Below are 21,293 nucleotides of genomic sequence, written 5' to 3'. Positions count from 1 at the left end.
CAGCTATTTTTTGTCTGTATTACCAGATGTTCCAGATTATCAAGTGTCAGATTAACAAACTTCTATGTAAAGAGAGTAACTTTTTCTTATTATAATAGATTTCATTTTAAATTAACTTTTAAGTAATAAGAACAGAATATAGTAAAGAAAACTATTGAAGATAAATAAATAAAATTATGTTAAATGTATTAAATCAGTGATAAAAATTGGAAATTTAATGAAGTTATAGAATATGGATAGCATATTAATAAAAATTATTATTGTGATCTCAGAACTTAGGATTACAATAATTGTATGTATTCCATTAAGAATGATATATAGCAAGCTTTCTATCATGTTATATATCTTGATTAAAATGTATTTTTATTATTTTTAATTATCCTATAGTTATATGTATAAAATATCATCCTTAGTGTTAGTAAATATATGAAAAGCAAAAGAAATAATTATCCATCTGCAAACATTTTATTGCTTTGATTATAAACACTACTTGCAAAAGAAATTCATGTAAACTTTATAAAATTTTTATAGTATTAAAAAATATACATACAGCAATTATTTAATATCTGACTTTACTGATAAACACAGTTTATCATAATTTCTTTTGACATATCAATATTAAATATAATTAGCAATCTTCTAAGCTAATCAAAGTTAATCTAAATTCATTGTTGTTTTAATCTGATTTTATATAAAACTCTACTTCCTTTGATTTCTATCAAATAATATTTAGAAAGCAATAGCTCATTCAGTTTATTACAAGTACAGTAAGATCCCGCTAAATGTGGGGATGTGTTCCTAGACAACAAACTGCTAAGAGAAATAGCGTTAAATGAGGTCATTTTAACGTAGAGTAAATAGGGATAGGGGAACATGCAACCAAAAATAAACAAATTTTACTGTAATTTTAAGTTATTTTTATATTAATTTGTATAATAATATATGCTAAGTAACACATAAACATATGCACACAGAAATGTAAAGTTCATTTTTTGTGATAAAGGTCATAACTTTTCTGAAATTCTTGTTCTTTTGCAATAGAGGCGTGAAGTTTTATTTGTTGCTTTTTTCTTTCCTTAAGCAAATGTCGGTAGCAGAAGATTGCATCCAAAATGCCTCATTTTGCTTTTGCATTCCTTTCAAAATCTGGATCATTCACTACAATTTGATCAATGATTTCGATTATCTTACCAAACTTTTACTAAGGAAATCTATAGAGAAATTTTTTGGGTTCTTTGTTTTCAGAATATCTATTTTGCAGTTACACGTGGATTCCATGTTCTGCCAGTTCTTGAAGGTCATCATTGGTAAGGCTCTAACCAGAAACCTGCTGTAACTCCTCAATATCCTGCTTGTCTATCTCCTAGTCTTACTATATCGATTAGGTTGAGTTTGGTCAACCTAACGATACACCGATAGGCTCTTTTTGTTGAGAATTCTTGGATACCTTCTTCCACAATTTGTTTGTGAATTTATCAGTTAATTCTTGCCAAGTGAAGTTGATATTTCCTATGGCATCCATGATGTTATATTTTTTCCAAAATTGCATCAAACAAACATAGATTTAAAGAAATTACACCTTTTTGCCATCTTTTGCTAATTGGTTTGTGTTTGCAAATACAGTAATACCTCTACTTACGCTACTCTGACTTATGTGAACCCAGAGTTATATGATTTTCAAATCTCGTCGATTAGTCTTTTGTTTGAGTGCCATGAAACTCTTGATTACTCACTCACCCCACACTATTGTTCGGCTTACATGTTTGGACATGTCGCGCGGAATTGACATATAGCTACAATTTATTTTGTGTTATTTATTTCTGTGTTTGTTATATCTATGGAGACTTGAGATACTCTATTATGTCATCTAAATGAAGTAGAACTGATTCTTCTGCATCAAACAAGAAAAGAAAAACTTTATCTTTGGAATGTAAAGTTAACATTAACTTTACTAGACTTCGATACAAAAGTGAAAATTTGTGAATTGGCAAAGAAGTTTGATCTACCAGAATCAACGGTCAGAACAACTATAAAAGGTAAAGAAAAAGTTCTCAAAGCTGTAAAAAATGCTCAATCTTTAAATTCAAGCATCATTCATAAACGTCACAGTATTATCCCTGAGATGGAAACAATGTTAAAATTATGGTGTGATAATCAAGTAAATGTGAAAAATTGTATAATAATATAATTTGTTATACATATATATTATCTAAGATTTTATTAAACATTTTTTTTTAAATTATTGTTTTCTTTAGTCTCCAGACCCAATTAAAAGTTATTTGTATGTATTTATATGCGAAATTATACCCAACTTACGCGGTTATCACTTGGTCCGACCTATTGCATAAGTTGGAGGTATTACTGTAATCATATTATATACGAATCAATGAAATGCCATGATAATTTAAATTGGCATAAATTTTGAGCTTTTTTTTAAGGCTTCAAGTGGACCGTGTTATATCGAATTAGTGTTAAGCAGGGTCTTACTGTAATTTTATTTCTCTATATGCTGTGTCAATAACATTAACTTGAATATAAATTTTAAGGATGATCTGAAGCCTATGTGTCCTTACATTGTCTAACCATACAGATGACTATAAATGAACTTTATGTAACTCCTAGAGAAGTTATTACTCAGATATAAATTTTAAGTTAAATTTGATTGTTTTGAGTTGTTCTTATTATTTTGATTTACAGTAGAACCCCTCTAATCCGTCACCTTTGGGACTGGGGGTATGGTCGGAATGCAAAAAAGGTCGGATTATCAGAAAAAAAGTAAAATAAACAATCTTCCCCTTTGTCCAGTCTTTGTAGCACTGCTAATTTTTCATTTAATGAAAGAGTAACGTGTTTACGTTTCACTCCTGACATATTGAAAACACACACAAAACTGTACATATACACAAAACGTAAAACATATACTGTAACGAACACAGAAAAATGCCACGGATGGTGAGTAACCGACGAGTAGGGACAAGTTTCTCGACTCCGACCACGGTCGGATTAACCGGAGTGACGGACTAGCCGAGGGCGGACTAGAGGGGTTCTACTGTAATAATAATATAATATTATCATAATTTGAAAATTAGTTAAAATTTTTATTAACTAGTTTTATTTCTTTATTTCTAACTTGATGTTTTAAAGTTTTTTTTCCATTATATTGATTTTTGAGAATATAGAGTACATCACTGTAATTTCATTATAACTGATTTTTTAAAATAAACTGTNGTCGTGAAGTTTTATTTGTTGCTTTTTTCTTTCCTTAAGCAAATGTCGGTAGCAGAAGATTGCATCCAAAATGCCTCATTTTGCTTTTGCATTCCTTTCAAAATCTGGATCATTCACTACAATTTGATCAATGATTTCGATTATCTTACCAAACTTTTACTAAGGAAATCTATAGAGAAATTTTTTGGGTTCTTTGTTTTCAGAATATCTATTTTGCAGTTACACGTGGATTCCATGTTCTGCCAGTTCTTGAAGGTCATCATTGGTAAGGCTCTAACCAGAAACCTGCTGTAACTCCTCAATATCCTGCTTGTCTATCTCCTAGTCTTACTATATCGATTAGGTTGAGTTTGGTCAACCTAACGATACACCGATAGGCTCTTTTTGTTGAGAATTCTTGGATACCTTCTTCCACAATTTGTTTGTGAATTTATCAGTTAATTCTTGCCAAGTGAAGTTGATATTTCCTATGGCATCCATGATGTTATATTTTTTCCAAAATTGCATCAAACAAACATAGATTTAAAGAAATTACACCTTTTTGCCATCTTTTGCTAATTGGTTTGTGTTTGCAAATACAGTAATACCTCTACTTACGCTACTCTGACTTATGTGAACCCAGAGTTATATGATTTTCAAATCTCGTCGATTAGTCTTTTGTTTGAGTGCCATGAAACTCTTGATTACTCACTCACCCCACACTATTGTTCGGCTTACATGTTTGGACATGTCGCGCGGAATTGACATATAGCTACAATTTATTTTGTGTTATTTATTTCTGTGTTTGTTATATCTATGGAGACTTGAGATACTCTATTATGTCATCTAAATGAAGTAGAACTGATTCTTCTGCATCAAACAAGAAAAGAAAAACTTTATCTTTGGAATGTAAAGTTAACATTAACTTTACTAGACTTCGATACAAAAGTGAAAATTTGTGAATTGGCAAAGAAGTTTGATCTACCAGAATCAACGGTCAGAACAACTATAAAAGGTAAAGAAAAAGTTCTCAAAGCTGTAAAAAATGCTCAATCTTTAAATTCAAGCATCATTCATAAACGTCACAGTATTATCCCTGAGATGGAAACAATGTTAAAATTATGGTGTGATAATCAAGTAAATGTGAAAAATTGTATAATAATATAATTTGTTATACATATATATTATCTAAGATTTTATTAAACATTTTTTTTTAAATTATTGTTTTCTTTAGTCTCCAGACCCAATTAAAAGTTATTTGTATGTATTTATATGCGAAATTATACCCAACTTACGCGGTTATCACTTGGTCCGACCTATTGCATAAGTTGGAGGTATTACTGTAATCATATTATATACGAATCAATGAAATGCCATGATAATTTAAATTGGCATAAATTTTGAGCTTTTTTTTAAGGCTTCAAGTGGACCGTGTTATATCGAATTAGTGTTAAGCAGGGTCTTACTGTAATTTTATTTCTCTATATGCTGTGTCAATAACATTAACTTGAATATAAATTTTAAGGATGATCTGAAGCCTATGTGTCCTTACATTGTCTAACCATACAGATGACTATAAATGAACTTTATGTAACTCCTAGAGAAGTTATTACTCAGATATAAATTTTAAGTTAAATTTGATTGTTTTGAGTTGTTCTTATTATTTTGATTTACAGTAGAACCCCTCTAATCCGTCACCTTTGGGACTGGGGGTATGGTCGGAATGCAAAAAAGGTCGGATTATCAGAAAAAAAGTAAAATAAACAATCTTCCCCTTTGTCCAGTCTTTGTAGCACTGCTAATTTTTCATTTAATGAAAGAGTAACGTGTTTACGTTTCACTCCTGACATATTGAAAACACACACAAAACTGTACATATACACAAAACGTAAAACATATACTGTAACGAACACAGAAAAATGCCACGGATGGTGAGTAACCGACGAGTAGGGACAAGTTTCTCGACTCCGACCACGGTCGGATTAACCGGAGTGACGGACTAGCCGAGGGCGGACTAGAGGGGTTCTACTGTAATAATAATATAATATTATCATAATTTGAAAATTAGTTAAAATTTTTATTAACTAGTTTTATTTCTTTATTTCTAACTTGATGTTTTAAAGTTTTTTTTCCATTATATTGATTTTTGAGAATATAGAGTACATCACTGTAATTTCATTATAACTGATTTTTTAAAATAAACTGTTATTTAAATTCATACATTTATTTATTCAGAAAATTCATTATCATAATTAAAATTTTTAAATTTGCTTTACTTTTGAAAAGAAAAATTGTTAAAAATATGAAAAAAAAAACTTTTAATTACAGTGAAATCCCAGTTAACGAATGTCCTGGTTAACGACCAAATCGGTTAACGAACTTTTATTTTGCAAAAATTTTGTCTCGGATAACGAACGTAACGGTATTTTGTGTCAAATTTTAGTTGGTGTTAGGCATGCGCGAGTTAAGCATTGCTTTTCCGAGTGTTTGTGCTATACTTCTTTTTTCAGTTTTGTGATTTATATATTTAATCAATATGGCATCAAAGAAAGAAAAAAGTCATAGTGGCATTAGAAAACAACAACGCAATATAAACAACAATGCGCTATCGCATTTGAGAAAAATCTTGATTAAAAGAGTAAGACAATCAACTTCTTGTTCCTTACACAAAGAGTTTGTTTTTTGTTAAATTATGACAACGCAACACTTGGGCGATCTGACTAGGGGGAATGCCTTCCGGGAGGTGTTTTTAAGGGAAACTGGCCCCTATTTAGGGGTTACAGACGTGGAGAAATCCGGAAAACTCCACGTGGCCAGCCCGTCTGAGCGAGGTGCGAACCCACGAATGAACTCCCCGTGTTCAAGGTACGAAGACCACTTAGCCACTGGTAAGGTTTTTACCGAAAGAGACTTCGACTCGAAGAATCTTCCAATGAAGTGCTACCCATTATTTTTTTTAAAGGGATTCCCTTTCTAAGCATTAAGGTTCGTATATCTCCACTTTTCTTCCAGCAACTACAACAAACGAAGGTATGTACTGTACAGTGCTATTTTATTAAACAAAGTTTACATGTTTGTTGTTGTAATGATAGATACTACGTTTTCCTACATTTTCATCAAAGAAAATTATTGTATATTAAAAATAAAATGACAAAAATTTTGGAGACTAGAACGGATTAATTGCATTTGCATTAATTTCTATGGGAAAAATTGCTTCAGTTAACGAACGGAGTCGCGGAACGGATTAAGTTCGTTAACCGGGGTTCCACTGTATTACAATTTTTAATTGTAATGCATTTAATGTGGAACATTCTGATTTAAAGTTACAAATCTAATTTTAAATAATTCCATAGTAATTTCTTCCAATTCAGATTTAATTTTTGAGTGTTTATTGTCCTTAACACACACCTTTATTTGTTTAGAGTAGATGCAAATCCATTATTACAATTTTATATTAGAATACTGATGATAATGTATTTTATTTTATTGATATAAAATTATATCACAATCATCTGTAGTAGTTCTGATTTTAAATTATGAAAAATATTGATATAGGATACCAATACATTTTTTATATTTTTTCTTAAAATTATTCTATTTCAACATATTTACTTCAAATTATCTTTATTATTATAAAAACAAATTCTGAATTTTCCAATTTAATAGAGAACCTCCTGCAGAAAGTCAATCAAAATCAATTAAAACCCTCATTAAAAATATTAGTAGTGGTCTTCCTGCTTCACCCATATTGGGTAGACGGCATCAAAGTCAAAGTGAATTGAGAAAACAGACAACAGAAGAAACAATAGGTGAGGTTTTTGAGTTAAATTATGAAATCTGTATTAATTAATGAAAATGTATTTGATTTATTTAGGATCTCTTCCAAAATTGAAACAGAGATCACCTAGTATACCAAGTCCACAACCAATAGCATCAACATGTTTAACAACAAAAAAGAAAATGCAGATGGAACAAGAAGCAAAAAAGAAACTTCAAGCACAAACAGTATTTAGTTTACATGATTACATTATTTTCTATTATTATTTAAATTTAGAAATTTTATAATCTAGTAAATGTGATGCCTGCTTGTTGGGGTTTTTAATAACAAGATTGAAATCAAGATTCCAATCCAGCATATTTAATTAATAAATTATTTATTATATAACTTTTAGGAAATTTTGAGTGCTTAATTTTATCTAATATTTTGTAGGACACTAATTTTCCAAATTTGAGATGATATTTGTCATCTGTGGTTTGAAGATGTAGTTACTAAAAACAACTGTTCTATCAGATTTGAATGCCTGTTGAATGCCTGTTAGTACATGTATCTGAATTCAAAAAGTTCTTGATTTTGTAATATGTATTTGCTGCTTTTTTTTAATATGATGAAAATATTATGATTAAGTTTTGTTTGTAGATTTTTGTGTAATATGGTGTAATACCTTTTACATAATAGGTTTACAAACACAATAAGTACTTTATCCATTTTTTACATCTGACTTTTATTACATGACTGAGTTTTGAATATTTACTAATTTTTTCAGTGTTTTTTGTATGTTGTGGAATGGATATGTTTATATATATAATATTTTGTTTGTTAATGAATGTGATCTCTGTTCTGATTTGTTTTTGTCTTTAGTTATGACTCCATCATAGTATTTTTTGTATGTGATGTTTTCTAATACTGTTTGCAGTGTGTATTTGTAATATGGTAAATAGGTGTATAATAATTTCAGTTTGTTTGAAAGCTTTTCATATATTATTATAGTTGCCAACCATCAATGGACAGTTTGCTTTTCTCTTTTTTCAGCGTTTTTAAAGAATTTATCATCGTCACATAAACAGTTCATTTAATGAGTCTAATACCTGATTTAATGAATCTAATATATGTTGAATACATTGTATGTATTTTATTACTAACAACTGAAGCAAACCAGAGTGAAGTTCTCAGATTCATTCAACTGGAATAGAACCAAGATTGATATTTTTATATATGTGTATTTGTATATGTATGAGAATTTTAGTTAAAATGTGATGATTTTAAATGGGAGACAAGATAAATTGCATTCTCAAGTCTGGAAATGTTACTGCCATAATGGTTAAATCAATTATGGTTGAATCATCAGCGAAAAGAAATAAGTTACTTTAACAATTGAGCAGTGCTACAGTTTCTCTGAAGAAACATCTGATTTGTCACTTAAGGATATACAGGCCTTATAAACTTATAAGGTCTGTATATTCTTAACTTTCTGAAGAAAAGAAACTAGATGGTTCTTAGAGATTTGTGGATTTTATGAAGATTTGTAATCTTTGTAAAATAGCAGTGGAGTGCCATGACATTTGATGATAGGGAAGCTGTGTTTCTGTAAGAAGCCGATATCCAAGGGCAATCAGTCAATTGCATGTCAGTGATGGTCTAGGGTCCATTCGTATCGTTTATTTAAAGCTACAAACAGATCAGAAATTTGTTTTATTTAATATTAAATAAAACAAATTTCTGATCTGTGAAACTTTGTTGCAGTATCTGTAAAGCCAGTCTAATAAGTCCTGATAATAGAAAATACTTACTAGTAGACAAAAAATTTTACATTATAAGTGCCTAATGGTGTTTGTATCTTTTTATATATTGTTTATCAAACTCAGTGTTGTGTAAGTTTATTTGTGTTCTTTCATCTGCAAGAGTACAGCTTTGTGTAATTTTGATATTTCTTATTTTGTAGAAATGCTTTTGCAATGTCTGTATTTTTATTGTAAGAATTTATTATATGTCAGGCCTCCTCTTTTCTCCTTACTAGGAAGAGTTAGTTTCACTAAAGAGAATTTAGGGTTTCTTATGCTTTGTTAATTGTGATTGCATTATCATTTAGAGTTTCTCTAATTCTATATGTGCCTAATGTATAACTCCAAATGAGTATGTGAGTACTAGATATTTGTTGCTTTAAAAGTTTAAATATATATTTTGCATTGAATTGTATTATCAGTATTGAGTTTATTGTTGTATTCCTTTGTTGGTCTCTTTTATTTTTGAATATTCTCTGAAGTTGGCCTGTTGAAATCCTAAATACTTGTAGATCTTGCCCACATCTATGAATTCAATGATGCAGAATTATTTCTGTGCAAAACTGTTCTTTACGATTTATTTTTCTATGTGAACCCATGGTTAGTAGATGAACAAGGATTCAACATTTTGATTTGGACGGTAATTCTGTGATGACAATCAATCTGCTGAATCTTGACAAGATTGAAAAAGTATGCTTTGAATCCAAAATAATTGAGAATCACTGATTTAACCTATTGAAGAGTGGATTTAAGACAATATGACACAAGAGTGGACTTTTTCTTTGAAAAACTTTTTAAAAATTAAATACAATTTTTGAACATTAATATATTTTATAATTAATATATAAAATTTATATATTTCTAGTAGATACATAAACATAATAATTAACCTGGTTTCATAACGCATAAATTAAAACAAATTAAATGTGTATTTAATTTATTTTAATGTATGTGTTATGAAACCAGGCGTAATATCAATCTCCAGTATTTTCTAAAAATATAGATGTTGGATGTATTTTGTATGTTTAGTGTAATTTTGTAATAATCACAAATGTGAGATGCTTTTGAATGTTTTCCTGTAATATACATATGCTTATGTAGGTGCAAAAACATATAAATATATGTTTTTGCACCTACATAAATCTTTGGCTATGTCTTGGGCTACTCCAATATTATTTTTGTTGGTGATCATGTTTTAGCTGGCAGCACTGGCGCGACTATGAGAGGGTACTTAAGGACATGCCAGGATTTGAACGAATTTCAACATGGGATAGATTAATATATTTTTTCATACATAATCAGTTATTCGAAAAATCGATATTCCAAACAACCCCAATCTCCAATTGATTCAGATAATCGATGCTCTACTTTATTGTATTATTCAGTATGCTAATATATTTTGTTTGCAATGCATGATTATAATATTTTGTAGAAAGGATGTGATTGGTATATATTGTATAGTGTTTTTAGTGTTGTCATTTTGGGTTACATATATATATATATATGATGTCTTGCATAAGGAATTTTGAAATGTCTTATAGATTGTTTATAATATTTGTTAAATGTTTGGCTAGTTTCTGGTGTAAGAATGAAATTTTTTTATCTTGAGAGATTGTCTTGTACATGAGTAAATATGGTTTATTTTGGCAATTGGCTTAATTTAAATGTTATAAATTATGTTTATGTATCTACTAGAAATATATAAATTTTATATATTAATGTTCAAAAAACATTTTCTGTATTTAAAATATATTTATTGGTATTTTTATAATGTTTGAACCTTAAAAATTAAATAGAAAAAAATAATAATAATTTCCTTTATATTTTTATTTATATAAAAAATAATAATCTGTTTAATTTCTTAATTTTTATATTATGGTTGATTAAGTAAAAATGATGTATAATTTATTCAAAAAAATAATTTGGTTTTAAGAGTCAAGAAACTACAAAGTTTGAAGGATTACGCTCAACTGACCAAACCACCAGGAGACCATCACTTCCATGTGCAGTTCCTGAAGTCATAAGTGAAGGTGACTTAATATATTTAAAAAGTGTTTTTATGATTTCAAATTCATTATAGTATATAGATACAGTAATATACAATCATTTCTCATGTGTACTTATCATTAATAACAAAGTAAAAGAGCACCATTTAATTAGTCTAAAATCATTTTCTGGATTTTTAATTAGCATTGTGTAAACAGATTTAAATTTCTAAGCAGTAAAATGATTTTGTTTTAAGCAACCTCCTTAAAAAACAATTTTTGAGGTTACATGGAGAATCAGATAGAAATTTTTTTCATTGTAGTAAAAACATTAAAATTTCATTCAATAAAAAAAAGTTCTATGTGATTCTCCATGCATTACTTCCTCTGTAACTACAATAACAAAATTAATGTATTTTCAGTACTAACTGAAATTGCACTCAGTATGAAAATAGCAAATGCTTCAACACCTTATTTGTTGAAAAATTTCAATTCCTTCATGAACGTTCTATATGTCATCCTCAAGTACATATTACAAGTTAATTAATGTATACTAAACATTCTCAAGACAAATATTTTAAACATTGGAACAAAATTTAAATACAAATCTTGGAACATATGAATTTAAATTAAATTAATGTATTACAAAAAAACACAAAATGTATAAAAACAAACAATTGTAACTAAATGAACAAATATTGTAAAATAAATAACTCAATAACAAAAATGAAAAATGAAAAGTTCAAACAAAATTCAATAAACATGAAGATAGAAATTTACAAAAGCCAGCTAATGGTTGTCTGAATGCTAGAGTTGCTGAAGGTTTGCAAATGACTGGAAGTATATTGTGGAAAACAAAATAAAAATATATATATAATGGTTCATAACTTAAGTTTTTAATGCTATTGCAACCAAGATTAAACTTCTGTTTTTCATTTTTGTTATTGGATTACTTATTTTGCAATCTTTGTTCATTTAGTTACAATTAATTGTTTTTTATACATGTTTTGTTTTTGTAATATGTTCCAAGATTTGTATTTAAATTTTGTTCCAATGTTTGAAAATGTTTGTTTTGATAATGTTCAATTTACAACAATTAACTTGTATTCTGCACTTGAGAGTGACTTGTAGAACAAGTCAAAAATGTTCATAAAGAGATTAAGATTTTTTTCAGCAAATAAGGTGTTGAAGCATTTGATATCTTCAGTACTTTTTGGAATGAAGAGAGTGCTAGTCATTTTTGACTCGTCCTTTATATGCAACCCTATGAAAAATTAATACTTTTTGTGTTGAAATATGATTAAAACTACAAAAAATAAAAACCTTTAAAAGTTTTAATCTTATTTAAAACCAGAAAAATATCTGATAATTGTTATAATTGGTTCTCCTCAATCTTGATCATGTTATTTGTACTATTATCTTAATATGTATGTATTTCCAATATATACTGTAGTGTATATTAATTTAAAATTTGTACTTTTTTATTTAATAAATAGGTATGTCTCTGAAAGGAAACTTTCTAGTGCTAAGTCAGGTTAGTTTAATGACTAATCATATATATGTTTCAATATTCAATTATAATTTATTATATGTATTTGATGTATAAAAAATTATCATTTCATATTATAGGAACAATACAAAGATCATCATAGTAGTATTACACATTGTAAATTCAACAGTTCTGGGTCTGTTGTTGCTAGTGCTGACATGGATNCCCTATGTTAAAATGACCTCGTTTAATGCTGTTTCACTTAGTGCTTTGTTGTCTAGGAACCCATTCTCTGCATTATGTGGGTTCTTACTGTAGTACATTATCTTTATATATATATATATTATTTGCATTAGAATATGGAATCCCAGTCCGTCCCCACAAGCCATAACCACAATTGTCTCAAAGTGTAGTGTATTGGCTCTAGAATGGGCAACTAAGCGAGAAAGATTAGTAAGTTAATTTTTAGAATTCTTAAATAGTATTGAGTCAGATCATATTTATTTAAAATATGATTTTTTTTTATTTATAGCTTCTACACGGAAATACAACTGGTCGCATTCGATTTTATGACATTAAAGAGAGAAAAAATGTGTGTGATATTTCTCCTGAAACAAACAGTTTACTTAAAGATCAAAAGTAATTACATTATTGTTATTATAAAAATTTCCAATATAAACTTTTATTTTTAATAAATTATTAAAACATCAAGCATTCTGTCTAACAAAAGAAAGGAACAAAATCTAGATATTACTTATTGCTAGACAATTATCTATCTGATAGATAATGTTAAATTATATATAAGTGTTTTTAGAAGGTAGGTAAGATTAAAACTAATGTTCATACAAATCCAAAGAACAAGTTTGGATATCTTCCAAAACCCATCGCTTTTTTTCATTTTTCTGTTAGGTTGTATATATACATTAAAGAAAAAACAATATCTGTAAAGTTACAAAATAAACAGTATAAAAATGAGTATGTGATACTTATATACCAACTGCTATTTGTTGTCTTTGAAATAATTTCCCATTGTATCAATATGTCATGGCTAGTGTTTCTGAATGCCATTAAAACAACAGTAGATAATTTTTTAAAAATACTTTGCATTTGTTCTTTCATGACTTGAATATTAGCAATGATGACCATTCAATGCTTATTTAAATCATGGGAAAAAGAATTTGATTGTAACACTAGGAAATATGAAAAAATACTTGAAATATCTGTTCAACACTTCTTAACACAAAATAAAAATCTTCATATGACAATACAATAACTTGATTTTTGTTTTAAAAAGTTTCAGACAGCTAATGTCAGTTGTAGTATTATATCATGAAAAATAAATTACTCCACAACTGAGTGATGACAATGAATACTCAAGTGAAAATATTTCATGTAAAAACCTTGAGTTAAAGTTAGATCCTTTGAAAAAAGTTTCTTGTGCACTATAGCTCTAAATTAAAAGAAAAATAAGCATTATGTGTTTTTAATAATTAAAGTTTGAGAATTTTTCATGGCAGATGGATTGATGTCTTTCCATTCTTTGTCATTGAAATTTGTACTACAGGCATCATATTTTATCTCCATTTATAACTGAAGAAAAGAATATGTTGTCATTGTATACACTTTCCAAAAGATTGGTGCTAATTAAAGAATGAACCTTCTTTTATTTTTGACAGATTCCATATAAGTTTTGTATTCAATTTTCTTTGGCCTAGATCATGAGCAGGCAACCCTTTGCACACTGATGACTTTATTCTGGCACACAACCTTACTACCTTAAAAAGTAAATATCCAATAAGTTTACTGATTTACGTATTTTAACTTAATAGAATACAGTTTTATTGAATAAAGCAATAAAAAACAAACACTATCAATTGTTTTAGTAATAATAAGTAATAAAATGGAGTAAACATCCTATTTCCAAGATATCTATTTCTGCATTTTACTGACTCACAAGTTATCCCATTCTGTCATTGCATCATTCTTCAGGCAGTCATAACTGGAGTGTTTTTTTTTTTATTTGTTGAACCATTATTATATACATTTTTTTGTGTTTTCTAAAGCATTAAGTCAGGTTTCTAAGTGTGTATATGTGTGGATTTTTAATTATTTGAAAATGTTCTCGCCATACTTAAAAGAACCAAATAATAATGTGCTCTCAAAAATTTTGCCCACTCCTGGTCTAGATCCTCATGTTAAAGGATGTAAACAATATTTTCAGCTATGCATGAGGCAAAAGGACAGCCAGCATGGATTCTTCAGTTATTTCACCTTCCATCATAAAAATATCAATATTTACAGGTGATATTGCATCATCATTTTTGCTACAAGTTATGGGTCTTATTTACAGTCAATATTTACAGGTAATATTGCATCATCATTTTTGCTACAAGTTATGGGTCTTGGTGACACTTTTGTCCAAGTTGAAACAAAACTTATTTTTCATGCTTCATTTTTATATACATTATATTGCTGGAGCTCAGTTATTTGTAAAACAAATATACCTGGTAGATACAAAAATGTTCTTACCACATTGTTATAAGAGTAAACTACAACCTATTCAGAAGTAGAGAAATAAATCTAGTTTATTTCCATTAAAATAGAATAAGTTTATCTAATATTTTATTTATTTAATAAAATTAGTCATGGAACATCACACAATGTCAAAAAATAAATAAATAAAAATATTTGCAGGTGAATCAGTCTTTCAGTTTTTACAATTTTTTTATGTTTTTTATAGAATAATGACTCTAGTATGTAGTCCCACAGAAGCATTTTTTGCTTGTTCAACGAGTCCAAATACATCTCATAGTAATGAAAAATCAGATAGTACAACCAATCAAAGAGGACAATTGTTATTGTGGGATATGAGAACAATACAATTTGAGGTAAAGAAGTAAAAAGTATTAGATAAAAGAATAAATAAATTAGTATAGAAATAAAGTTTAACAAAAACAAATGAGCTCTAAAAATACTTTAAACATTTTGTAATTAATATAAATCAAATATCCATTCATTAATGTTATTTTATAAATTAAACCATAAAAAATTTCTTATTTATGAAGTCAAATATATATATATTTTTTAAACTTTTTTTCACTAAAGCGTTCACTATTGAAAGAAAGCAGCCATACCAATGTTAATTGCTGTGCATTTAATCATAATGGCCAGTTGCTAATAGCTGGCACTGTAGATGGAAGGATTTGCATGTTTGGTAAATAAAATTTTATTTAAATTTCTTTCATATCAAAAAAATATCCTCAAGTATTATTTTTTTCTAAAATTCTACAGATTTGAGAGCTGGAGAAAGTATTGCCACTTGGTCAGCACATGATGGAGATGTGTTCTGTTTACAGTTCAATCCAGACGAAACTGCATGCTACACAATGGGAGGTGATGGAAAGGTAATATTTAAAAATTTTTCAAATGTCAAGAAGTGTTAAACTGAATATAAGTGTAAATATATTTATAGTTTTAAAAAATAGGGCCAATATGCTTAAAAAATTCTTTCCTCTTGCATTGTTTTGCTAATAGAATAGATGAACATTTAATCCTGATATAATACAGGATTAAATGTTAAATAAATATTAATGGTTAACATTAACAATCATACAAAAACTGAATTATTATTTACTTCATTTTTTACTCTCTTTTCATCCTGTGGGCACTAAGAGGGCCATTTTACCATGCCCATAATGGGGGTGGCTGGGTAATTTATACTGAGACAGAGCCAAAGAAATTGTGAGTTTAGCTCACCTGGATTCAATTCCAAGTCTATAGAGTGGTTGTAAATTGCCTTAATCACCTTAGCCATCAAATCGAATAAATTCATGTAGTAAATTACTTTGAGTAATTTAATGAAATATATTATTACAGTAAATCCCTGCTAACTCAGACTAATAGGGAATGAAGATTGGCCAAGTTTACAGAAATCTGAGTCAGCAGGGTGTTTTCTCTGATGATGCGAATATACAGTACAGTAATTTCTTACAATTAGATCTACACAGAAGTTTTACTAAGTTTCTAGTAGGTTAAACACTGAATTTGTTTATTATTACAGGAAATGAAATCAATTTCATGACAGTACAATATGCAGCAATGTAATCTTTAGTAATTTACTGACTACAGTAAATTAAGCATCACAACATCACAAAGACTACTGAATATCGAAAATATTCATTAATTATAATTTTTCTATTGTCAAGAAATTTTAAATTACTGTTTCAAAAAAATTTGTTTGAGTTATGCAAAGTCCAAGTTAGCAGGGGTTTACTGTAGTTATAAATGAATTTTATCATTATTAATAAATACAAATAGATATATTGTACCAAAAAAAGAAAAAAAGCACAATAAAGAATTGATCCAAAACCATTTTTCATATTCTCCATAAAAAAAAAACAGGAACAATAATCCATAACACATAGTTTTACCTTTTTAGCTTCATACTAAAAACAAAAAAATAACAATGATGTGGTTAAATATATAATGCTTATACTGGCAATAACATAATTTTGACAATATTCAATCACTGACAAGAAATACAAGATTTATGATTGCTTTATTAATAAAAATACAACTCAACAAAAACTGAAGAATGTAGTATACCCATATTGTATTTTGGGCAAATAAATATATTTAATGTGTTTTAGAATTTGAATCATATAATTCAGATTGACAAATTTTATTTTTTTTGTAGTTTATCCAATGGAGTATCAACAAAACTGGTGATAAGATGGCCGAATTGGCAATTCATAATGGAGCAACTGGACCATTCATCCTACCAAATAATCCTTCTGTTCATCATCATCCAGTGGGAAAATTATTCACTTTTGATTCTGATGGAAGCCATGTTCTAACATGCGGTCCTTCTGGAGGGATAATTTATAAGGTATTTTTAGTGGACATTCTTTCAGTTAGATTTGTAAAGTTTTATCTTTAGAAAATCTTTTGCCTTTCCCTGCAGGATGAGACTAATGGAAGAATCTCTGCTTCCATGAGTTTGGGTGGTCACGTCTGGCCAGTAAACACGGTCGACTGGTGCACCGGCATGGACTGTGGCACTTGCCTCACCGGTTCGTTAAATGGGGACATTGTCATATCTACATTACTGCCACAATAAGATTTTTTGCAAGACTTCATATATTTATCAATTTCTTAAATTATATGCTATTTAATTTATCAAAATAATTTTATACAAAATGATGATGAATACAATTTAAATGTTGAAATGTTTATTTCTACAAATGGAAATAAAAGGCAGTCACACTAGGAATCTGCTGGAAGTCCATACAATTTAACTGTTCCTGCATCTCTGTCTCTGTCATCACAGGCAAATGCCAAGAGGTGGCGTTTCGGATGCCAAGCCACAGTGAAAGTGGGTGACTCGCAGGGAACTTCTGCTATTTTTTCACCTGTCAAGAAACAAAATATTTGAAATCTTGCAATGTATTGAATAATTATTTCTAAAATGAGGTAACAAGTCATTCCAAATGTCTGTATTATATTGTATTTATACAACAAACTTAGAAAATTAAATTTATTTTCCTTATTAGAATGAGATTCATGTTTTATAATGCATGTTAACATTAATATTATATATATACAACAATTTAGAAACTAAATCATTATGGCAGACTTTTGTATGTCATAAACAGAGAAAAAAAACCTACAGTTGCTCCAATTAAGACTAGTAAACCCGAGTTTGCTCCTGATTAAAACATCTTGGTATAACACAAAGTTCAGTTGACAAAAGACATTTTTATTTACTATGCATTTTGGGATAAAGACACAAAAATATATCTGATATTGGTAATTTTATAATGACAAAGTAAAACTACAAACTAGGAAAACTAGTTTTTCCATAAACTCTCCTCAAAGCTTTGTTTTAAAATTCAAGAAAAAAAATTATCAAACTGTCCCAAATGATTAAAAGTATGTAAATTATTACATAAAAGATGTTATCTTATTGAATTAAAAATGCTGACCAATTACAGTGGGTGATCAGTTAACGAACAGATAGGATAACGAACACTTTCGCTAAAGATTTTTATGATCGGACAACGAACACTTCACTGAACAAACACAAGAAGAAGCGCGTAAATAATGAATACCAATTGGTCTTCCTTTGTCTCAGGCAACAATTCGAAACTCTTCGGAGCGCGGGAGACGTCGACAACGACGTTCTACCCAGTATATACTGATAGAATAGTATTCCCCCGAACTTTGAAACTCTCCCTTGTAATTCCAGCCTTTTATATTTCTGACATAAACAATTCTTTTACGTTTTCTTCCGATATCTGCGATTAAAGATTTTTTGAAGAAGTGGGATGATGTCAGAACAACGGTCTTAAAATGGCATCCAAACCAGGTTGAGGTTAATAGGCCTATAGATCTCTACAATTACGTATATGTATATATGTATTTTTATTATTACATGTGAATAAACGTAGTAAGAAAGTATACATATTTTTATTTTTTGGGGGTCTCCAGAACGAATTAATCAAATTCCCATAGAAACCTATGGTAAATCGATAATCGGTTAACGAACAATTCGGATAGCGAACAAAGTCTTGGAACGGATTATGTTCGTTAACCGATCACCCACTGTATTAACAGACTTAAAATAGGAATCTTGAGGTTAATGAACTTATGAACTGATGAGTTTAGATGTCATTTTCATATATCCTTCAATAAAGACTACTTTGGAAGAACTTGAGGTGGATTATTAATTAATACAATTGGCTGAAAAATGCTTTTCCTCAAATTATTTTAAGATAGAGGATAAGTTTTTTTAGGCAGTTGGAAGGAATAGCGATGGGTACAATTATAGACCCTAAACTAGCAGATTTGTTTATGATCAATATTGATAGGAGATTGGCACATACAGATGGAGTGGTTTTTTATGTAAGATACATTGATGATTATTTTTTTCAGTATCAAAAATCAGTAAATTAAGGATGTTTATATTGTAAAAATAGCCAATAAAATCCATTTGAATATAAATTGAAAAAATTGCAATATTAATTATTTGGATATTACTATAAAACAGTTAATTTTCACATTAGGTTCGCTATATATAAAAAAAAACTAGTAATACATTAGACAAAAGGATTTATGACTTTTAATGTCTTAAAGGTAATAATTTTATAACAGCATTAGCCAAAATTTGGAGAAGAACTTCCTGTTTGGAAGATATGAGATTATTAATGTGGAATTTTTTAAGAATACTAGAATACTAGATATAGTCAAAAATAATAGAGAAATAAAACAATGTGTAAAATTTCCTTATTGCAGTATTTTTCAAATATATTTATATATGGTTAAAAATGTAAAGTTTTGATAATACCAAAAATAAAATAAAAAACATAAGTAAACCTTCACTAGATGATAAACAATATTAGTGAAATAAGGAAGTTAGGCAGGAGATTGAATGAATAAATGTCAATTAGATCAGGTTACAGACAGTCCCCTTGGTTTTTGCACTGCACAGAATATGGTTGTACAATAAGTAAAAATAGTTAAGATATTTTATATAGATCTTTCTCAAAATGTAATATGTTTTAAGGAATATACTGAAATGTTCCATTCGTCAAAGTCAATTCATTTAAATAAATGTATTGAGGTAAATGCCATACTGTAAGAAAGTGTGATTGAAAAAGTTAATTGTACTCACAGGAAGTTCTTGTTAATGTCTTCAGGATTATTGTCACCAGGAGGATTATAAAATTTATGAGTGGTCAAAATTGTACATAATTTCTCAACAGTTTTATGTATCAATTTACCTTTTTTAATAATTTTTTTTTTTTTTTTTGATAACATTGCCAGGACAATAATTGTAAATTCACAAAAAATTATATAATTTAAAAGACTCTTTATCTTAAAATAAAATAAAAATATAAAATTTTATTATTTTATATTCTTGAATTTTAAAACAAGAAATTTTGTAAAAGAATGCTTTGAGGAAAATATTGTGATGTTACTGAGAGATATTTATGTAAAAATGAATTTTTCCATTGGTAGTTATAATTTTTATTTTTTACATTGTCATTATAAAATTACTAATGTTGGATATATTTTTATGTGTTTTGTAGCCTAAAGAGGAATGTTTTAATCCTGAAATGAATAATGAATAAAAATTTCTTTGGTCAACTGAACTTTGTCTCCTTATTAAAATGAACTTGGTTATAATACAAACTCGGCTTTACTATTTGATAGTCTTAACTGGAACAATTGTAGGTTTTTCTACATTTATATTAATATTATATATTATACCAATATAATTAGTTCAGCTTTACATCACATAAAATTGCTATCAGTATGGAACTATAGGAAACCTCTGCCCTGTATATAATACTTTACTCCAACAATGATTTGCTTGGCTATCATTGTTGGAGTAAAGTATTATATACAGGATATGCTAGGCTATAAAGTATTATATCAACAGGATATGCTAGGCTACAGGCATATTTAAAATGTCTAATATAGTGCCTAATCTATGATGATTTTATCTGAAAAATTATGAGCTAATGCAAAATATTTCATATGTACAGTAGACCCCCTATAATGCGGGTTCCTGTAATGCAGATTCCTATAATGCGGCGAAAAAATTGCGACAGTACAGTAGGATGCCCTATAAGACGGTAGATACGTTCCGTTCATTATGAATCCGATTTTGTAGGAATCACAGCCCGACACGTGTGAAGTTTACGGACTAAGGCTGTTTGAAACGTTTTCTTCCATAAAATTAATCGATTCTAGACTAATTCGACTCAACATTTCCAAAATACGTATATTTTTTTTGGAAATAATCCGTATAAACTACGCTATAAACAAAAAATTGTAGGATTACTTACCGAGTGTGCACCATTCGACATCGCCATTGCTCAAGCTTGTTTTCGTTGCGGAACAACTCAACAAACCGCGGCCGCAATTTCTGATGTTATTTTTCTGCGAAAACTTCGCTGAACTTTGGAGACATCATTAATATAAATAATTTTTTTCGCCGTTGAATAAGAAATGTTTCTTTCACAAGAAATGTATAAAATTACAGTACT

General features: G+C 28.7%; 2 protein-coding genes across 2 annotated transcripts in view; one reads left to right on the top strand and one right to left on the bottom strand.

The window, feature by feature from the left end:
• Nucleotides 1-17,394, top strand: part of LOC111633192 (WD repeat-containing protein 91-like) — a 34,153-nt gene extending 16,759 nt beyond the window's left edge. The window contains exons 6-17 of the mRNA XM_023377716.1: nucleotides 6,874-7,016; nucleotides 7,082-7,212; nucleotides 10,700-10,796; nucleotides 12,248-12,285; nucleotides 12,381-12,469; nucleotides 12,591-12,693; nucleotides 12,773-12,879; nucleotides 14,981-15,128; nucleotides 15,346-15,454; nucleotides 15,532-15,644; nucleotides 16,937-17,128; nucleotides 17,204-17,394. Of these exons, the coding sequence (XP_023233484.1) occupies nucleotides 6,874-7,016; nucleotides 7,082-7,212; nucleotides 10,700-10,796; nucleotides 12,248-12,285; nucleotides 12,381-12,469; nucleotides 12,591-12,693; nucleotides 12,773-12,879; nucleotides 14,981-15,128; nucleotides 15,346-15,454; nucleotides 15,532-15,644; nucleotides 16,937-17,128; nucleotides 17,204-17,359 (1,426 nt within the window). The 3' untranslated portion in view covers nucleotides 17,360-17,394. The remainder of the gene's footprint in view (nucleotides 1-6,873; nucleotides 7,017-7,081; nucleotides 7,213-10,699; nucleotides 10,797-12,247; nucleotides 12,286-12,380; nucleotides 12,470-12,590; nucleotides 12,694-12,772; nucleotides 12,880-14,980; nucleotides 15,129-15,345; nucleotides 15,455-15,531; nucleotides 15,645-16,936; nucleotides 17,129-17,203) is intronic.
• Nucleotides 17,395-17,482: 88 nt separating this feature from the next.
• Nucleotides 17,483-21,293, bottom strand: part of LOC111633191 (THO complex subunit 3-like) — a 34,375-nt gene continuing 30,564 nt past the window's right edge. Inside the window, exon 6 of the mRNA XM_023377715.1 lies at nucleotides 17,483-17,651. Within this exon, the coding sequence (XP_023233483.1) occupies nucleotides 17,506-17,651 (146 nt within the window). The 3' untranslated portion in view covers nucleotides 17,483-17,505. The remainder of the gene's footprint in view (nucleotides 17,652-21,293) is intronic.

This window comes from Centruroides sculpturatus, unplaced genomic scaffold (genome assembly GCF_000671375.1).
Source record: "Centruroides sculpturatus isolate CEXI.00-Female unplaced genomic scaffold, Cexi_2.0 scaffold127, whole genome shotgun sequence".
NCBI lineage: Eukaryota > Metazoa > Arthropoda > Arachnida > Scorpiones > Buthidae > Centruroides > Centruroides sculpturatus.
Note: the sequence above shows the minus strand (reverse complement) of the source record. Positions and strands in the feature narration are given on the sequence as shown.